Genomic DNA, 21,997 nt, shown 5'->3' with positions numbered 1-21,997 from the left:
TAGCTCAGCTGATTCGCGTGGCAGAGCGGATTGCCGTGCCTCAGCTGAACTAAAAAAACAGCTCACCTCACCAGCGCTGACACAGAGGGTGGTTGAGCTGGCGAAGTGCGCTCTCATAGAATTGGTAGGAAAATCGCACCACCCGCTGGCCCCACCCTATATATCTTGCCTTCGGCATACAGCCCAGCTAATCTCCATGCCTCGCCTGCTCTGCTCACCAAAAGTAAGCATGCTGCCCGCTTGTCCTTCACCTTGGGTCAGGGCCCGGGGACGCACCATTCGCCAGATCTGGCCTTGCCATGGCACCTTTGCCCAATCGCCCTTTGCCTAGGCTGGGTCAAGGGAAGCGCCATTCCCCAGCTCCAGGCTTGCCCTGGAACCTCTGCCTGCATGCTGCCACCCCCCTCTAACCTCAAACTACGCCTCCCCAGGCTGAAGCAATTTATTCAGCCTGTGGCCTGCCACACTAGGCTGAAGGGCCGCTGTGGGGGGGGGGGCGCATGAGGGTTGAAGCAGTTTGGGAACAGACCAGATGGTTCTTCTTACCTTTAAGAAGATCCATCCAGAAAGCGCTGCAGCATAGATCTTGCAGCCGCTTCTTCTGTCCCTTGCTGAGCCTTGGTCACTCGTGGAGACGCTCCATGTGTTCTCCAGGGAAGTGAAAACTTGTCTCTGCTGCTGCTCTTGCTGGGAAAGCAGACTGCAATTTAGCAGCTATCAGCCGTCGCTTTGGGTCCTCTGTCCCATCTGGAAAGCGCTGCCGCTGAGAGAAACAACATTTAACATGGCTGTTGCTTCTCTGTGCCACAGCACTTGCTGGATTGGACTTAGAGGATCCAAAGAGGGCTCACAGCTGCTAAATTGCAGTCTGCTCTCCCAGCAAGAGCAGCAGCGGAGAGAAACCGCTGCCCCAGAGAGCAGAGATGGAGGGGAGCAGTCCCTGAAAGGCTGCTTGGTTGAGCTTTGCCGCACGGTGGAAGCTGCACGCATGTATGGAAGCTGTACCGCATGGCGAAGCCGTGCACAATCATGGAAGCTGCGCACATGCATTTACATCTTCAGCAAACTGGTGGTAAGATTATTTGAAAACCACTACTGGTTCCAATCATATATACAAGTTGGGTAAGAATATAAAAAATCCATATATAGTTTGGGGATACAGTTTTATGTCTGATAGGACAAATGTCCTTATGATTAAAATACTAATACAAAAATATAATTTAGCTCACTTTTTACTATGAAGAAGGGGAAAGGCACATAAGAATCTCAAAGTTCTGCCTTTAAAAGTATCTGGAAGAAGCCCTGTATGAAATACTGTCACATTTAATCTTTGCTGTTCTACTTTAAGTAATACCTTAAAATAAACAATTTTTCATAAATATTTGTAATGTCTTATATAACATACAATGTTCTTTATATAACCTGCTATGTTCTTTATTTTTGTCCTTGTAAGTCATTCCGTGTCACTTTAGCAGCAAACAACTTTTATTTATTTATTTGATTTGATTTGCCAATTGTTTACAAGATAATAAGTATAAGTGTATACATAGTTGTGAATACATGAAATGGGTACATATAAGAAAAATAAAAGAAGAATAAGAGAAACTTTTAGTCTCAGTCTCAGTCTCCCTCTCTCTCTTCATATCAGTAACTTCATTTTTTTTACCTGCATCAATGGCACATGGATAATGATACCGGAAGGAGCAGCCTTTGTTGTAGCAGCCTAAGGTGGCTCCTGGTTCCTGGCAATGAGAACATTTCTGGGAAAAAAAAGGAAATATAGATACTAGCTTATATAAAAATATTCTTACTTAAGCCATTATATATACAATTTCATTGTTGAGTCACTAAGTTCATCATACTTTTTTCTTTAAAACATCAAATCACCTCTATGTCTTTATGGATCCATCCTTGGAATAGGTAACATACAAATAATCTTTTAAATTATGGTATTCCATCGTTACTTTTCCCCAGGATACTCACTCAGTATATGGATTTAAAGGTAAACATTATATGGTTTTTCTTAAACTAAAGTTGAGAAAATATTATTACTAAATAATTGTCACAAAAAATGTAACAATGCAGTTATTTGAATTACTCATATTCCTTTATTATTGTTCAAAGAATGCTATCTGGATATCCATCACAATTCCACAATGAGAAGTTTCAAGATGTCAAGGGGCCTTCACAACACAGAAATTGCCTTGATTGTGGTCTTGGATAACCTGTAGGGAGACTTAGGGGATTGGAACCCTCCTGATCCTTCTTGTTTTCCTAGCAACATTCAATATCATTGACCATAGTATCAATAGTATCTCTAAGGGACTGAAGTGAGGGCCATTACAGTGGTTCTTCTTCTTCTTCCTGAAGAGATAATTCCAGTAGCATCTTGGAAACCTTACTTCTAAGATGATACTATTTCTGCCCTCCGGAATTTCTCCCATTTGCTTATGATAAATAATTACTAGCTTTGAACTGATTTTATCAGTGGAAAAGAGGCTTGTGTTTGGAGACACAGCCTGTTCAATATCTTTTTTGCAACGTAGTATAGCTATTAATTGGGAGCCTTCCATCATTACATATGAAAAACATTGATGACCCAACCCTGATAGGATGGGAATAGCAGATACATTTTCTATCTCTTTCCCCCTTCAGAGTTTGCTGTCATTCACTCAATGAAACAAGATAGTTTAAAACTATGGACCACGGTATCCTTCTAGACCAGCGGTGTCAAACTCGATTTCATTGAGGACCGCATCAGGGTTGTGTTTGACCTCGGGGGACGGACGACACACGGGATGGTTGTGGCCAGCTCGACATCATTCATGTTGGGGGCAGCCCAAGTGCTCTGCCTGTGAAAATGGGCACCTGAGCTCCATTTTTGGCTAAGAGGGCCTCCTGCAAGCCTCTGCCAGCGAAAGTGGAGCTGAGGAGGGCCACATGTAGCCCTCCTGAGCTCCCATTTCACTGGCAGAGGCACCGTGGGTCAATCCTTCATTGTTTCCAGGGCGGCCCCGTGGGCCAGATCTAAGCACCCTGTGGGCTGGATCAGGTCCCTGGGCTTTGAGTTTGACACTCCTCTTCTAGACTATTTCCAGGGGTTAATTCACAAAACCAATTATCTGAACTCCACACAATTCGATGACGTTCTCTGCACACAGTGCTTTTGGGCTCCAGTTCCTATGCCTTACTATCATCAGCAAAGACTAAGTAATAGTCATTTCTGCTAGCTAGCTCACAAAGCCATAGGAAACCTTTCACCCTCATCCAATGTCATGTTGTTCTTCTGAAGTTTTGAATGACAAATCTAAAAGTGTTGTGGACCGCCAGCAGCTAGCAGAGCTGGCAGCAGATTCGGACAGTGAGGACATTGGGGAGGAACATGGGCCAGTCCTGGAGGCTGAAGAAGGCTCAGACGAGGGCTCTGCGTCAGAGGCAGAGATGGGGCCAGGGCAGTTTGGCAATGATCAACTGCCTGTGGAGTCGGACAGCAGTGAGGCGGGGGAGCAGCTGGAGCCGGTTCCCAGCCTGTGCATGCACAGAGCTGCCAAAAGAAAAGAACAATTACGAACTAAGGGTTGATGTGGGAATAAAGCCGCAGGTGGACGGTGAATGGCCCCTCCCATGGGGATTAAAAGAGGAACAAAAGGGGAGGGGGCTTTTGCAGGAAACAATTCGTTCGTTGCAGCCATGTGAAGATCTGTCTGTGTATCGCAGAGACTCTTTGCCAAGTCCTTCATCAGCATTGCGGTTGAAAATATTTACTTGGTAGCTCTCCAAACTAGATAAGGTCTGTGATCTTAATTACACCCTTGAAAGACTGTTTCCCAGGCCTTTGGCTGAATGTGAATGCAAGAAATTCAACTTCGTTTAATAAAAGGGGTTTTGCCGGGACAAAGAGTCTGATTAATGCTTTTTGGGGAAGCCTAGGTCAGAACAAAAAGGTGGCATTGGGTGAAAGGCTCTGCCCCTGTGATTCTGGAGAGATGGGAACCACAGAATGTGTACTTGTTCATTGTTCCATTGATAAAGACATTAAAATAAGATTTATCTCCTGTCTGATCAGCAGTTATCCTATTTGCTTAGATCTGACCTATGCTCAGATGCTACTTATAGATGAATTGCTATTTATTACATTGCATATGGCTAGATTTTGTGCATGTTAATCTGCCAGACATTCACAGTTCACATTTCTGCTACATAGGTATATTTTATGTAACTTGAATATTACCACAATTAGTATAATTTTAGGAAGTAACTCATTTATAGCCTTGACAGATTGTTTCTTTTGAATTTATTAACATCAGGTGCAAGTAACCAGGGTTAGGTGTTGAGTTCAAATCACTAACATTTTATTACTTGCTACCTATACACATAATAAATAATTTGTGCTTCAGGAGAACAAAGTGCTTGGTCCCAGTTTATTAACAAATTATTAGAAGAATTTCTACCAGTAGTGCATAGCCAATGAATTTTCAATTCACTAGCTTTCATTTTGGAAATATTTCAAACATACCAATAACATAACTTTCTTCAACCTTCTTAAAATGTATTCAAATTGCAGAGATGTTATTTGTGTTTCCTAACTTTTTATCCCTTACTTTAAAAAAATACTATCTAGACTTTGATTTACAAAGTACAGAGATTTATATTTTTCTTTGAATGGTCTGCTCAAGCTGCTACATTATTAAAATTACTCTCAAGTACCCATTCAAAAGTAATTCCTACTGAACTGCAATTCCACCTACTGTACCAAGGACAGTTCATCTGTTGCTTCTGCCAGCTTCCCTACCCTCAAATAAGCCTGCAATTTGACAGCTGTTGCTGTTTTCCATGGTTTGCTGACAAAATAATAGCTTCAATCTCTCTAGTACTGGAACCAGAGACCATCTGCTTCTTTCAATAAACTATGGGGCACAAATTTCCACACAAAGTACTCTCTGACTTTGACTGAAAGGATCATTTATTAAAATAAAGCATCCTAACCTTTGTCCCATATCTAATATTATTTATGCATCAAACAGTTCTACTTAAGAAATACCATTAATTTTAATCAGGGACAAGTATCCACTGCCTACTATATTAAATGAGTTGCATGACCTCCTCCTTCATCAATTCCACATATTGAGATAATCTGCCAGAATAGCTACTTGCTAGTGCTAGTGTCAGTATGGAAGCAGTACCATTATTTTATTTATCTGCAAATGTCAGGGAAGAACACTTGTATTTGTCATGATGTCACAGAATTTGTTTTCACTACTGACAAGGTATTTTGGGCCTGGCTGCTGGGCTGTGGGGAAAAAAAGCCAAAGGCAGCTCCAGAGCCATGATGCACAAAAAAATTCCTTTGTGTTTGCACTCTTGGATAAGGCTGGGCTAGCCTTTGCTGCAAAAAAAATCAAAAACTCAAAAAGCAGCCTCTGAGTTCCTGTACAGCTTCTCTTGCAAAGCCTTGCCTCTGGAAGTGCCTCCTGCAAAGCCACTATTTGTGAGGCTTCGCCAGAGGCATTTTCAGGACAAGGCTTCCCAGAAGTGCTTCCAACACGAGCTGCAGAATGTGCCTTCAGAAGTCTGTATCCCTCTACCTCCTCCAGTTATGCCACCATCCAGAACAGCACTTCCCACACAAGACTCCAACTTTGCCTGGGGATCTGCTAGCAGCTCTCCACCTTCTCCCACCAATGGGGATCCCACTGTTTGCCTCAATGCTTCTTCCACAGCTCGGCCTGGCAAGCTCCCTTTGCAGACAAAGCTATGCTTCCCTGTCATGCTCACTGTGTACATCCCAGGCCTGGACCCTTGTCAAGCATCTGGATCCTGGGCCAGCAGGAGGAGGAGGAAAAAGATGGCAAAGTTAGGTGTAGGCAGTGGGGAGGAGCACTATAACTAACCATAATCTCATATAAACCCCACTCTCTTTGAAATGGGTAAGGTTAAAGCTGCCGTGTCTTTTTTTTCTAGAATCACACAACAACTGTAGAGGACAAACGTACAATCCCAGGAAAATACTTTTAAAGAGACAGACACTAGTTTTGCAACTTGAAGCAGCTTTTTGATAATGAACCTGAAGCACATTATAACTCTGATAGAGGCAATATATGCTGTTTCTAAAGAAATACACAGTAGAGCTTTTGCTTATTCTCTTTTTTAAAGATCTTGTAGTGTAATAAATATTACCAACATATGATATTCCAATTCAGCTGACCCATGTTCCATCTTGGAAATCTTTATGGTTCTTCAAGTCCAGAAAGCAACATGCGTATATAACATAATATTTTCATCCTAGGAGTTTCATTATAAATTGCATAACTAAGGAATTATGCTGGCATTTGCTTTATTTATGTATTAATTTATTTGTAAGAGTTATATTACTTCATTAGTTCAACTCCCTATCTTTTCTAACAGCCATTGGCAAAGTAGACTGAGGTGACAAATGGCAATTGGCTAAAGTCATCCAATAAGCTGTCTTATTTAAGGTTGGTCTTCAACCAGGGTTTCTCAGTCTAACATCTTAATGATTTCCTAACTACTTTTTTGTGTTTATGAAAAAAATCAACATGGATTTTTTTATATTACCCGAGGAATCTTTTTGCCAAACAACAGGTTAACAGTGTATTCAATAAATTTATTTATCAAATTTTAAAATCTCCCATCTTCATCACAGAGGGACTCTGGTTAAAACAAATCGTTAAAAACCACACAAAACAATACACACAGAGACAATTTTAAAAAAGCAAGCACTATTAAAAATTCATTAAAAGGCATGGGGAGGGCTTTCAGGGTATTAACCAGCTCACAACTGTGTGTTTGTCTGTCCACATTCTGTATTGGCTGAAGCTTCTGGATCCTTTTCAAGGGTAGCCATAGGTAGAATGCATTGCAAACGGGAGACAGGCAGGGCATGAGTGATGGAATGGAAAGCTATCCTATCCAGGAAAGGTTGTAACTGGCACACAACAGGAAGTTGCAGAATAACTTCCCAATAAAATCCAGCACTTCACATGACATAGAATGCCTAATCTCGTGTATTTTAATTATTTTACTTTTAAGTGTTAGGCATATCTAGCTAGAAGATAAAACTCAAAAATATTAGTTTTATTTATTAAATTTATATGCTGTCCATCCCACATTGCAGCAACTCTGGCCTGGCATAAATCTGAGAAATCATAACAAATACAAAGCCTAAGTAGAGTAGCTGCTAAACATAATTACAAAACATACAAATCTACTGGGACTTTGACTATGTTTAAACTAAGCAATGGGGGACACAACAGGGTTCAATAAAACTGTGGTAAGATGGAGTGGATATAGGTTGATGGCTCCTCTGTATTTGGGACTTTACCATTTTTGGACTTGGATGGGATAGCACTACCCCAGACAGACTTGGTGCATCATTAATAGATCCTTGTGAACTCATGACTCAATGAGCAGGTGGCAGTCATGGCTAGGAAGGCTTTTGCTTAACTTTGGGTTATATGCCAGTTATGCTCCTTCCTGGATCAAGGAGCTCTCCTTTCACCACACATGCCGTGATAACCTCCCAGATGGACTCCTGCAATATTCTCTACATCAGGGAACTCCAACCTTTTGGACCTCAGGGACCACCAAATTCATAATTTTAAATCCTGTGGACCACTAATATGCCACACGCTGAAGTGCCTGGACTCCCACTGACGGGATGGGGCTCTTCAGGCACTTAGCTTGGCTGCCTGTTTCTGCAACCTTAAATACTCAAAGAGTCATTTGGACTCGTTTCCCACAGAAAACAAAACACCGGGATCTCTCATCTCTCTTTCTCTCTCTCTCATCTGTCTCTTTCCCTCTCCCCCCTCTCTCTGTGTCTTGTCTCACTCTTCCCCCCCCTCTGTGTCTTGTCTTTCTCTCTCTGTGTCTTGTCTCTTTTCCCCCTCCTCTCTCTCTCTTTCCCTCTCCCCTTTCTCCCTCTTTCGCTCTCTCTGTGTCGTCTCTCTCCCCCCTTCTCCCTTTCTCCCTCTCTGTCTTGTCTCTCTCTCCCTTTCTCTCTCCCCCCCCCCCCCGTCCTTGGAGGTGGGGTGGGAAGGAACCTCTGAACTGGTGCTGGGTGGTGGGAATCTGATGTCCGGAGTCCGATGAGCCATGTGCTGAAGAACAGACGGCTGGCGGGGAAGTGGGGCAATCCTGCAGTCTCCCTAGCAAACCTGTGTCGTGGTTGCTGCCTCCTGCCTCCACGCATCAAGGAGGCCGAGCAACAGCGGGAAGAGCGTGGAACTCCTGAGCTGCCAGCGATGCCCTCAGGCGAAGATGTTGCGAGGGGGATGCTTAACTCCTCCCCTCAGGAGCCACAAAGCGCTCACCACCCCTCTGGCACCCACCAAGCCTCCTCCTTCCCACTGGGCGTGTGAGCGCTTCTGGTAAGGAAGAGAAGCATGGTGGGAGGAGGCTTGGCAACTGCCAGAGGGGCAGCAAGCGCTTAGCAGCTCCTGAGGGGAGGGGTGCGGGAGATTGCGCCCTCCCCTTGCAGGCCAGGGAACACCCGGGAAGGGCTCTGATGCTGCAATCTCCTGCGTGCCACCCTCCCTCCCCACAGGCATCAGTCTATCCGCTGCCGGTATCACCCGTTGCAGACACAGGTGCGCTGTGGACCACAAAAAATTTCTCATGGACCAGCAGTGGTCTGCTGACTACTGGTTGGCAACCTCTGCTCTACATGAAGTCTTGAAGAGTATGGGAACTGCAACTGGTAGGCAGAATGCAGCAGCACAAGCTGTTTTGGGTGTCCTTAGGGTGCTGCATGTAAGACTGCTCCCACACGAGCTGCACTGGATGTCAGTTTGCTTCTGGGTCCAATTTAAGGTGTTGGCTATTACCTGTGAAGCTCTTCATCTACCTGTCCACCTGGATAGACAGGTAGGTATGCTGCATATCAGTCAAGAAATTTCAACTGATGCGATGTAGGAGGTGAGTCTTCTAAGCTACTATCCCAGCTCTCTGGAACACCTTAGCCCCAGAGAAGAGACAAGCCCCCATTCTTTTGGCTTTTCAAAAGAGTGTTAAGACCTGGCTTTGCCAAGTGGCACAGAGAGTCTAAGAGTAAGATGCAATCTTGGCAATGGCTGGTGGCTTGAGGACACTCATGCTGCCTTGTTAACCTTTTTACCCTTTTGAATTTTTTTTACTCTTTTCAGTCTTTAAGCTCTGTCTTGGGAGAGGCAGTGGCTTTTCTAAGAACTAGAAATTAGAATAATTAGAATAATAAGGGGGGGGAAGGGGGAGAGAGAAAAAACCAGTGAGAAAGAAAGAGAGCTAAAGCTGAGGTGAAAGAGGCAACACATATTGTGGGTGTTAAGAGTGCCTGCACTTCCTATTCCAGCAATAGGAAACTTGATAGATCAGCCTATCAAAGATGTACTTCAGCATAGGGATAGATGCAGGCTCAGGATCAGAAATCAAAGCATCAGAGCCAAAACTATCACCAAGTCTTATGAACTGGGCTGATGAAGGAGGCAGAAGGCTCCCAGAGATAGTAAAGAAAGCAGAGGCAAGCAATGCACTAAGAACTAGGAAGCATCAACTGAAGCAACTAGTGGTGGCAACTGTTCAGCAGATAAGATCCTCACACAGTAACACCCAGGGCTTCCAGACCACATTAATGATACCTTAGTTGAATCTTTCATCTCTCTATAGAATATTGGAATGGATGATATATTGGGGAAGCATAAGCCCTGATAGTCCAATCTTGCTAGGCCTAGGGAAAGGTAGGAAACCTACCAGAAGTTAATCAAACAAGCTGCTATTTATTCACAATCCTCTTCAAGAACACACACACAAAGAATGAGGCACCATAAAGGTATGAGTGAAGATACCATATGACATAGAAATGGCACCCAACCTGGTAGGAACAGAGAGAAGGGAAGAAAGAGCCAATCATGCTTGGGATCCTCAGCCTTCAACACACTATGTGATAAGGAGGAATCCCCATATCCTGTAAGCAAATGAAGGAGAGAGTTATATAAGGCATCCAAGGCTTAGACTTTGTGGAATTTTGAAGAAAAGGAAATCATCTTCTAAGGACTGCCCAAGCCACACATTCACATCAAAGAAAGTTCAATGTGACTTTTTTCTAATGATACTTAATGGATCAAATGCTACCAACACCTAGCACTATTGAACCAGTAGCAGTATTGATTTCCAAATCAGTTGCTTCAAAGAGAGAAGGGAGGTAACTGCAAATCCAATGCAGCATACAACAGAAAGAGCTCTAAAAGCAGCACTCAAAGAAGTAGCCCTGAGAATTGGAGACAGAATTGCAGGTATCTCATATATTGCCTGAGCTATAATAGTTTGGACACATAACCTTTCATAAATTCAAAGAGAAGCCAAATGTCTAAGAAAAGACATCAGCAGAGCTCATGGAACAAATATCTACAGAGTACTTATAATCTGCAATCAGATTCATGGCTTCTGGCATGCTAGCTACATAGATTGGTGACTCAAGCATTGGGAGGTAAGCCATCAGTAATGATACTACTAAGTCCTTTTTTTGGAGAAAGAAACAGTATTTTGGAACATTATTGACAGAGTCCTAGTAGAAAACAAGGACAAAAAGAAATCTTGGCCCCATTTTTTGAAGAAATAGAGCAGGTACAAAAATAACATTAGCTTTATCCTTAGTCTAGAACACGGGTGTCAAACTCATGGCGTCACATTGCTGTTACATTAGGTTTTCGTGGTATTTTTTCCCTTTGCAGAGCTGGGGTGGGTGTGGCCTGTGCATGACGCATACAGCCCTTGGGCCTCCAGTTTGACATCCCTGGTCTGGAGACCCCCAAACCTTTTTTAGACAAAAAGTATAGAAACAATCATTGGAGCTTCCATGCCTGCTAAAACACACATAACATCAACAGAGCAGACAAGAATCAAGGAAAACATTGCCCAAATCAATACCATCACTTCCAAGGTAGGTGGATGACTACAATTTTTTGGCAAACCTGAGAACACATGTGCAATGATAGATGGGTGTTTGAAATAGTCCTGGGATAGTCCAGAAAATAGTCCAGTCTCCAAAGTGTTTTAATTTTAAAAATGTGTATTATTTACAAATAATGCAAAAAAATTTAAAAGTACTTTAAATTAATCTTTTTCTTTTGCTACTTGATTAAAGCCATACTATTACATGATAACAGTTAAGATATCAGGCTAGAAACCAGGAGACCATGTGTTTAGGCACAAAGCCTGTTGGGTGACCGTGGGCCATCACCTTCTCTCAGTCTTAGGGAAAAGACAATAGCAAATCACTTCTGAAAGACCTTGCCAAGAAAACTGTAGGGACTTGTCCAGATGAATGTCTAAGTGAATGCTTAAATCAAATAATTCCCATGGATTAAAAAACACATTCAATAATATACAAGAAAACATGACAACAGCTTTCATTTGACTATTAACATACAATTGTATTAATGTAAAAGCTTTAGACACAAAATTTACCAGGTTTTGTGCAAAGTAAATGTGTAAAAAATTAAATATTAGCATTTTTAGAAATTTGTTTACAAGAAGAATGCTACAAATACATAAGGAACAGGGGTTTTTCCATGAGTCCACAAGTCCAGCAATGTTTTTCAATATGAATGAGCTGGCTTCCTTCTATGGTATTCTCCAACTTTTATAGTTTGATTAACTTGTAGAAATTCAAAGTTTCCCAATAATGGAAATATAAATGTAGTTGCAGCTACTTTTAAATTTTGATTATTTGTGTTTATCAGTAACTTCTGACTTTCAACTACTTACATAATTTTTCATAGCATTCTGCTTTTCTCCTCAACTTAGTCCCATATTGACAACAGTGAAAATACTGAAAATAGTAATAACCTAAATCCCATTGCACTAACCCATTTTTAAAAGGACAGAACTATTAGTGTTCAGATAGATAGTAGTGGTTATATTAGTTTCTCAACCTTTGTATTGTCCTAGGAAAAATAGCAATGACAATTCAATTTTCTAATATGAATTTAACACTACATTTATACTAGTAGGTATGAATCTTACCACAATTAAAGATACCAAGCAGTAGTCCTCTGGCTATACTGTCATGAACACACATTCCATAATTATTACTATTACACTTTCAGTACTGATTTACATACATACATGAGTGAAAAGAAAAGAGCAATCATTGCTAGACTTTATATTTAATTAAATGACGCTGACTCCATCCATGCTGATTTTCTAGAAGTCCTTCAAAATTTGGTTGTGCCACATCAGGTCTGGGTAACCCAGAGAACTGGTGAGATACAGTAATTTCATTGTTATTGACATCTGGTCTTTGTCTAATATTTCTCTTATTACCTTGACCATCCATCAACTGCAAAAGGCAGCTTTACTTGGAACAGTTTACATCCTGCAATGATATTTTTAACATCATCACAAAACATCTGTCTACCCAGGTCCTTGGGAAGGACTCAATAGGTGGATAAAACCAACCAAATCCAATCTAAACAGCCAATGGACTGTGCAATGAACCATAATAATAATTATAATTTTGCATATATAGTTTTTAGCTATGTTGTCACCTGGTGTCACTTGTTTTGTGAGAAGTGTGGCCATATAAAGTTGGCAAATAAATAAATTTAAAATAACAAAAATGTATAATTAAGATGCCACACTCAAAAGCAAACCAGCAAATACACAGTAAATCTAATTTTCCCAGCCAAAGAAAGAAAAAAATGTCTCAGCATGAATGGAAGAAACTACTTACAGTCCAGAATAGCAATCTCTTAAAATTTCTTAAGATCTCTTAAAATGTGCAATGAAAATCTCTTTACTTCTAAACCATAAACTATCGAGACAAACTAAGAAACAGCTAGAGCATTAAAACCTCCCATTCACCTTCTGTGGCAAACAACATTTTGACAGTTCAAAAGTTTAGAAGTCTTTGGAAGTTTGCCTTTATTATGTCAAGATGTAAGAACTCATTTGCATTATCTGATTTTTAAATATATTCTCTGGTCTCTCTTCCATTCTGGAAATTATCTGGATAGACCTAGAATCTGAAAAAAGTGTTTGTACAAGAAAGCAAGCTAACATTGCAGATCAATGAATGTTTGGAATTTTAAAAACCCAATCAGGGGTGGGATTCTACCGGTTCTGTAGAACGGGTAGCTCTGAAGAGCAGCAGACACAGAACCAGTTCTGTGTCTGCTGCTGTTTTGGCCCACCCGTCAGCCCGGGCTCTTACCTGTCCTTTATTTCCTGCTTTTTCATCCTCAGCTGCTTTGCGCGGCACAGCCGCAGTTGAAAAAGCAGGAAAAAAGTGCTTTTTCAAATGCTGCGCACCCGTACACAGCAGCGCTGCTCAGTTGTCCAGGTAGCTCAGCAGTTTGTTAATTGCACACACGCACATGTGCATGAAGCGCGCCTGTGTGCGCGACATATAGCCACCGAACCGGTAGTTACACCAGTTGGATCCCACCCCTGAACCCAACCCTTTGGAGAAGAAAAGGTAAAGCATGTGGCTGTATACACACAGACTCACAAAGTCACCCAGGCTTAATTTCAAGTAATTAAAAATGCAAAATCATCCTCAAATGACAGTATTAAATAGAAACTAGTTGAAGTAAGTCCTTTGAAAATCTAAAGGTATCTTCCGGCAACTAATTTGCTTTTCTTTCCAATCTTCATATCTGATCTAAACTTTAACTTATAAAATGCACTTCTTTCAGAGTTTTACCAATTGAAAGAAAAAAGTGTGGAGGAATACGGAAAATGTTTTTAATATGCCAACAGCAAATGCTTCTTTGTAGTATCAGATTATTAAGACCAGTTAACTGACTCCCATTAACTAAACTTGGCTGATCCTAAACCCTAAGCAGGACCATTCCTGGCTACTATTGTGAGACCAAGAATTTACAGAGCTGCAAGGTAAACTAAGAAGTGAAAAAAACATCTTGGAAGTAGGCAATGGCAATCATATCTATACTTTTTTTGAGGAGTACAGGTAGTCCTTGACTTACAACAGTTCATCTGGTGACTGTTCAAAGTTACAATGACACTGAAAACAATGACTTATGGCCATTTTCCACACAACCATTACAGCATCCCCATGGTCACATGATCAAGACGCTTGGAAACTGATTCATACTTATGATGGTTGCAGTGTCCTGGTCATGTGATCAACTTTTGCGACCTTCTGACAAGCCAAGTCAACGGGGAAACCAGATTCACTTAACAACTGTGTTAATATGGTAACTTAACAACTGCAGTGATTCACTTAAAAATTATGGCAAGGATGGTCGTAAAATGGGGCAAAATTCACTTATCTCACTTAGATCTCACAGAAATTTTGGTCTCAATTGTGGTTATAAGATGAGGATTACCTGTACAGTTATCATATCGTATGGTCATATCATTATCATATCACAGGAACAAAAATTCAACATGATCAAAAAGGAAATGTTATCTTTTACAAGCATTAAACCCAGCAATATCATTTGTTTAAGGAAATGTATAGTCTAATAAGAATACAATAATCACAGCATAAAACGATTCTATGAATTTCAACCCAAAATAATTTTGAATAATGTGAAATTATGAAATTGGCTCATATAAACAATCCATAAAATTACAGTGGCACAAATATGTTTAAGACATGGCGAAAGAAGAAAATTAGAATGCAATAAATATCATCACAGTTGTAAAAGACACATTTCATCGTTGATATAGAGTACTCACCATCTCTTTAGCTATTTCCACAGCTTCTTGCAGCCCATAAAGCCTGCCACAGACTAGGTAAATCCCATTGGCCCAGAGGATACAGCCCTCATGGACCCAAAATTCATTGCTATCAAGAGGTAGTTCAGGAATTTGTAGCTCCAACTCGGGACCACCTTCAGAAGTAGGTATGGGGGGTTTAGAGTCTGAAGAAGTATTTTCACCAACACTGCCACTCTCAGTGGTTGCTTTTTTACAAGCAGTGCCTCTTGAAAGTGACCGAGAAGCCCCAGTACAGTCCTCAGAGCGATGTCGTCTTTTAAAACGTGGGTGGGCAGCCAGGCTTCTCTGTTCTTTTTGCTCTTGCTCCTCCTCTTCTTCCTCTGTGTCAGTCTTGGAACCATTAGAAAGACTTTTATGTCGTACTTTGATCTTGTTTTGCATCTCTGTGGACTTCTTAGGAGGGGGATTCTTAGGCAGTGTGGCTGCATAATCTTGCGGATAGAAAGGTCCAAAGAGATCACCCATGTTGCGGTAGCTGGCCCATTTGCCACAAAGGCAACAGACTAGATGGCCCATAACAGATGACTCTGTTACAACAGGACCTTGTAGCATAAAAGAGGAAGTAGGCAGTACTTTACTCTCAGCGTTGCTAGGAGGTGGCGTTGATGACCTCTGTCCTTTTCGACCTCTCATCAATTTATTCTGCTCTTCTTCTTCTGCATTAATTATTGTGCATACAGCACCTAGCTCGCATTTGTTTACCACATGAATGTAAGGGAAAAAAGATTTATTCCTAGTATCAGTTTTATCAAGAGACTGAATAGCATACTTTAGTTTGATTTCTGGTTCTTGAGGCTCCACAATGGGAGCAGCTCGTCTTGGTTTCCGTTTTCGTGGCTGTGCTGTAGTTTTCCTCCTCTCTCTTCGCTGTCTCTTAGGTTTTGGTTCACCGTCTACTGCCTCCTCCGATAGCTGCACTGCTTCTGGCACTAATGGAAGCGGTAATTGTTGCTGCTTCTTTTGCTTGTTTACACTACCGATAGGTCTTCCCTTTTTCTTACCAGAAGGGAAATATCCCTTTGGTGGAAAGGGATCTGACTTGGGTGTCATAATGGTACCTCCATCTTTTTCTTCTGGCTTTACATTTGTTTCGGGAGCCAAAATATTGGTTGGCTGAATTGATTTTGATTCAGAAAAATTTACAGATCCATCTATTCTTCCTTGACCAAAAGATTTCTGCGAAGATGCTGGAATCAAGATAGCCACTGAACTGTCCTTGCCAACAGTGGCATGTTCAGAAAGCTCTTTTTTCACAATCTCATCTCTATCATCATGCCAATCTTCAGAAGATATTGTCCGAGAAATTTCATTGGTCAGTACTTGATTTTCTCGATCTAACACTTCTACTTTTATATTTTCTTCTCCTACTTCATGATTGACAATATTCCCACTCTCTGGGCGGCCACTCTTTAGAGACAGAATATCATCAAGAGTGACTGCATCTGCACCAGTCTCAGCACAATTTGAAGATGCACTCCTCCTAACACTGGGAGAGGTGATTTTTTGAACAATAGCTTCCAACTTTAATCCACGACCCTTTCGTGGGGGAAGAATTTTTGTTTTAGCTGGGCTTGTGATGGAAACACCGGAACAGTTTCGATTATCAGGACTTGGAAGATTCCTAGATGATTCTCCTTTTGAGAATGATCTGCCAATATCTTGGTTTTGAGAGGAATGGGCATAAGAATTGAGAGTTTTATCAACTCCATCCTTTGATGAAGGGAATATGCGTCCTTTGTCATCAATCCCACTAGTTTTCATTTCCTGCAACTGCCTCTTGCTTGGAATAGGAGAAATGAATGAACGGACTCGTCTTCTCATTATTAAAGGATTTTGAGGAGATTGATCTTCTTGGCCAGGAATTCTTACCATGGCATTAGCAGATTTAAGTACATCACCAACATCATCTCGCCTATGTGTATCACTATTTTGTGAAATAAATCTCTTCTGACTTGTCCCTAGAGAGCCACTGTTCTTTCCAGGAGTTAACTGACGGGAAAGATCCCAACCTGATTCATGTTGCTGAATCTTTTGATTCATGTGTTTAACTTCCAAACACTTATTTTGATGAGTGCTTTCTCCCCCCAACAAACAACGGTTGGTTTCTTGGCACCCCACATCATGGTAAGAACCAGAATGGAGATACATCATTCCATCCTTGTCATTTTTTAAAGGACTCCTTACTCTATCTAAGAATTGTTGCTGTCTTGGGCTCTTTCTAGCTGTCTCCTGCCTATGTTGAGCTGCAGCAATTACACCCTGAGCAGAATTGCTACTCCAATCTTTATAATCCTCTTGTTGTTGATGGTATAGCTGTCTTTTATAGTGATACTGGGAATTCAGTCCTTGGTTGGGATCACCATAAACATGGGATCGGGAATTACCATGATATGCTGAAGCCAAAGATGAACTTTCAGAATTTGAAGAGAAAGAAGTATGTAAGGAACTCCGGTTGACCCTGTCAGAAAGCACCATATGTGGATTCATCTGATGAAGATCTGTCCCTGGACCTCTGTTTCTTCCAGGTGACATCTTTAACTTATCTGCCAGATCATGAAATTGAGAGGGGGATTTACCTCTCATTCCTTCCCGGCTGCTTCCTATTCTGCTAGGTCCTCGTCTCATCTGTGTTGTTCGGCTATCCTGTTGTAGCAGGTAGTCTGATGCAGAATCAAGTGTTGCAGCTCCAGGGCTAGCATTCCCTCGGTAAGATTCATGTTTAAAACTGGCATGGTGACAATGATCTCCCGATTTTTTGTTGTTGATGCTGGCAGAAGTCTTAGGTTCAAAATCCTCCTCCTTAATCTGCCCACTGTGAGACTTTAGTTTGGCTTCTATGGCTACGAGGCCACCAGGGAGGATGACTGACTGATTTAAACCAGAAGTCAGACGGTCACTTCTTCCACTCCTGCCATCAGTACTTATATGCCCTCCAGAATGTGGCCCAGAATCTCTAGCAATCTGCCTCAAAGGTGATATATCACAAATAACTGATCTTCTCTCGGAGACTCCTCCAGCTTCATGAGCTGTAGAATCTAAGTCAAACTTTCTAGGTATAGGATAATCTACCAAATTTATCTGTTTTATCTCGGCTGTATTGCCACTTAATTTTCTATCCCAGTGTCCCCAGTGTGAACCTTCCATAAGAGATCCAATACTTTTATTTAAAAGGCCTCTGTTACTTAGTTCATTTGTTTGATTAACCAGAACATTGGGTCTCATGCTACCTTCTAAACTTCCACTGATTCCATGCTGATCTTGGGCATTTCTAGAATATCTCCTGTCAGGATGATGGTGATAGCCTTGCAGAACTTCCTGCAATAGACTGGGAAATTTTTCATTCCTGCCCTTTCGCTCACTATGCATTGAAAACTCCCCTTTATCCTGGCCTGAAGGATATTGTGAAAAGGTACCAGAAGTTCTTTGCATATTAACCCCAATACTATCTTTGAAGCTGTACCTCAAACTAGCAGGGGATTTAGAAGGCTCTGTTCTGCTTGAGAAACTAGAGCCAATAGCAGCATGACCAGGTGGATTGTTTCCATCTTCATTATGATTAGTGCCGCTGTCCCCAGCTCTGCTTCCTTTATTCCCACCTTGTGACTCTTGCTGAGCTCCTACAAGACCAGTCTCTTTCACTGCAGAGGCAGAAGGCAATGCTTGAGCACTTGTAGAAGCATCATCTTGTTGGGATTTATCCTGTCCACTTGATTTTTCCACTCTTCCTGACATAGCTTCTCTGGAGACTATCACGCCAACTGTCTTTTCATTGATCTTTGGGGGGACCTCCACAGAAATCAAGGCCTCTTTTCCATCAGGAGGGGAGGATGCTTCTTCCTCAACTGCAGAGCTGGTAGTGATTTTTGCAGGTTCATTTTGAGATGGCTGTGCTGGTGATGACTGAGATTTCTCTAAATTACCCCCCTTATAAGTGGTGTCAGAACTGGTGCTCTGACCACTCAATTGTCTCACCCTTTCTCCTTGATCTTCTGAACTACTGGAACAGCCACCATCAATGGACTCTGCTAGTGGAGACTTAAGCTGTTCTTCTGCCTGAGAGGAACCTTCTGAGTTTGTGCAGCTCTCTGGTTTTTTTGATGATTTTTTTGAGCTTTTCTTCTGGGGCACCAAAGCATCTGAGAGTAACATGTGCTGAACTGTATTGGGAAGATTAGCTACTTGACTACTCAGGGCACTTAAACTGCTTAGTCCTGGATCTGTAAGTCTTTTTTCCTGCAAGCCTTCAAGCCCAAATCCTTTGAACCCTGCACCCTGAGCACTGGGGCTTGGCATCATGGAAGGTGTTGGACTAAGCTGAGGCATCATTTGTAAAATGCGGTTTCTAGATGCTACTGGAATGTTGCTTTGTCCACACTGAAGATTCTCACCACTTGGCATGAGAGGAGATGGTGTGGAACTGCAGCTTGGAGATTGAACCACAGAGGCAGCTGGTGACGGGTTAGATATAGGACTAAAATTCTGATGGAACTGCATGGGTGATCTTACAGGGACCTCAGCTTGATTGTACTGCCCCACTTGACTTTGAAGAGACAATTTGGAAGCAGTATTTGAATACTGCATTACATGTTGCGAAGGAGCCTGCTGTTGTTGTGCCTGTTGTCCTTGTCCTTGTGCCTGTTGAGTCCCTTGGGTCAACTTTGACTGCTCAAAGTTTTTCATTGGCTGTGTCTGAAAGCTATAATTTGACTGAGTCCCATAAGCTTGTGCACTTGAACCTACAGCAAGTCCTTCATACTGTGAACCAGCATTCACAGTATAATTACCATCATAGTTCTGTCCAGATTGACCAAAACGTTGAGGAGAAGGAAATGAAGAAGAGGAAGAAACAGGAGGCTGATAGTGCTGACTATATTGACCTATTCTTAATGGATAGCTAGAAGTAGATGAAGGCAGATTTGAAGGGCGTTGAATTGATTGCAAATGAGGTGTGTTAGAGGCAGATTGGTTGGAGGCCTGTGGTAAAGGCTGATGAGATTGATAAAGCTGCTGCCTCATTTGCTGCGCTTGTTGCTGTTGTTGGCTAGATGCCGGCTGCTGGTACTGAGCAGTGCCTGGGGAGAAAGGACCAGTATAGTCCTGCTGATAATGTGTTACTCCACTAAGTGACGAGTGTTGTGTTTGAAACTGGTTCACGTGACTTTCACTTCCATACTGACTCCCAAAGCTGCTGCCTTGAGGTGGTCCATAGCTCTGTACTGGTCCAGAAGGCCTACGCTGAGGAAGCTGTTGTCCTCCTGCTGCTGCAGGATCCTTGCTGGATGCCATATAATAGAATTCTCCTGCTTCTTTTCTGAAACCTTGATAACTCTGATGTCCAGAGCTTTCACTACCCATAGATGCAGAGTTTCCTGTTGTTTCACGACGTCCACTAGTACTGCCACCTCCTCCAAAGCTCTGAAACATCTGAGCTTGCTGGCGAGTGCTAAATTCCTCTAGCCGGGATGCACCATGTACTTCCTGTGGGTAGTTCTGTTGGTTTCCGTGGTAACTGCTCTGCTCCCGAAAGGACTGCATGCTGTTCAGCTGCGGATTGACAGCTTAACAGCCTGCCTGAAAGAGAAAAAAGACAAATAAATGAGCACAACTGTTCACGTCTCCCAAGTCACAGAAATATACATATTATCAACTAACTGACCTAGTACTGTTTTCCCCCTCAGGACACTAAGAGCATGAATTTCTGCTATGGAAACAGAATAGGAGGACAATTACTGTATTTTATAAGAACATTTTAGAAGATTGTTTTTATTAGTTATTTTCCACCTATTACATGTTAGAACTGCTGTGACAGATATCAGAATGACCCCAACCCCAAAAGCAATTCCATATTGCTTACAATAATGTTACAGCAGAGGATATTTGAACTGGAAAAACTTTGAAATAGTTTTAAAATATTTATCCGGTTTGAAAACATATCTATGGTGTGAAAAATACAGAATGTGCATCATATTAATCAAGGAGCAAATACCATGTTCTATGAAGTGAATTACAGCTCCAGAAAAATAATCACCAGGTTGAGCATAACTTAAAATTACAAGTAAGACATCACCAATGATGCTTTTGGATTTTATAAAAGATTCCTATATTCCCATTTTTTCGCTGTCCCAAAATTCAAACAATAATTTCACATAAACAGCAATATTAATATTTGTACACATTCATCACCTCGCATAGTTAAAAATCTGAATATAAAATTTAAGCAAAACAAATTTAATGTAAAATAGCTGGATACTCCCACTATGACTCTAAATATTTAATTCAGGTTATGTCTATCTTCAAATATATGAATGCAGTCTGATTTAAGCATATGTTTATCAAAAACTATAATTTGTTTTAAATTACCAAAGTTGAGGCAATTACTAAACAATTAAAATTGTTCTAAGACTTGCTAGTGAAACCAAATCAAATAAGTAGCTAAATAAACCAATTAATTTACTTCCTCAACAATCTTTAGGGACCAGAACTTGACTAAATTTGGCTGATTCCAGAAGATAAGAGAGTTAATACTTGGATAGGAGATGTTTGAGAATTCCAGGGCTATCGACTACGATAATATATGCTTTTGAACGTTGGTGTTGGAGAAGACTCCCGAGAATAGCATGGAGAGCCAAGAAAACAAGCAAATGGGTTATCAAACAAATAAATGCAGAATTCTCACTTAAAGTACAAATGACCAAGCTCAAATTAACCTACTTTGAGTACATTATGCAAAGATGTAGTTCTCTTGAGAAAGTTCCAATGTTAGGAAAAATAGAAGGAAAGACAAGAGGAGGGCCAGTAGCAAAATGAATAGACTTGGTTACAATGGCAATAGGTACTCCACAAGTAGATTGGAAAAACCAAGTTTGGAAAGATTGTAGTGGTGAAAAATCTTGTCTATGTGGTAACTAACAGTTGAAATGATTTGATGACATAGAATAGGGCAAGAGTAAAACAGTAAAAATATATTCTAGAAGAAGGCATTAGCAAACTCTTTTAAGTAATTTTGCCAATAACTTTGAATGGATAGTTACCTGGAGTTAAGCTCACTTTTACACAACAATATGATAACAAATATATCTGAAAAAAATATTGAAAGACTAGAAAATGAATAAACTAACATCTCTGGAGAGGTGTTATAAAGCTTATGAAATTGCAATTGAGATGAGTAGTAGTATTGGGTAATACAGGTAGTAGTCAATTTATAACCATCTATTTAGTGACCATTTAAAGTTATAACGGCTCTGAAAAATGG

At 41.2% G+C, this 21,997-nt stretch overlaps 1 protein-coding gene across 7 annotated transcripts in view; it reads right to left on the bottom strand.

The window, feature by feature from the left end:
* TCF20 (transcription factor 20) overlaps window positions 1-21,997 on the bottom strand; it is a 92,495-nt gene that overhangs the window by 12,727 nt on the left and 57,771 nt on the right. For all 7 annotated transcript variants that reach the window (XR_015750106.1, XM_087968226.1, XM_087968225.1 and 4 more), the window contains 2 exons: window positions 14,704-20,316; window positions 1,667-1,760 (listed from right to left, as the gene is read on the bottom strand). Coding sequence is in view for 6 of the 7 variants with exons in the window: in XM_087968226.1 (XP_087824352.1) it covers window positions 1,667-1,760; window positions 14,704-20,280 (5,671 nt within the window). In the remaining variant the exon portion in view is untranslated. The remainder of the gene's footprint in view (window positions 1-1,666; window positions 1,761-14,703; window positions 20,317-21,997) is intronic.

The sequence above is a fragment of the Notechis scutatus genome, chromosome 6 (assembly GCF_049901735.1).
Source record: "Notechis scutatus isolate UNSWTSFEM ecotype Mainland chromosome 6, rNotScu1.2, whole genome shotgun sequence".
Lineage (NCBI taxonomy): Eukaryota > Metazoa > Chordata > Lepidosauria > Squamata > Elapidae > Notechis > Notechis scutatus.
This window is presented reverse-complemented; position numbering and strand designations above follow the sequence as displayed.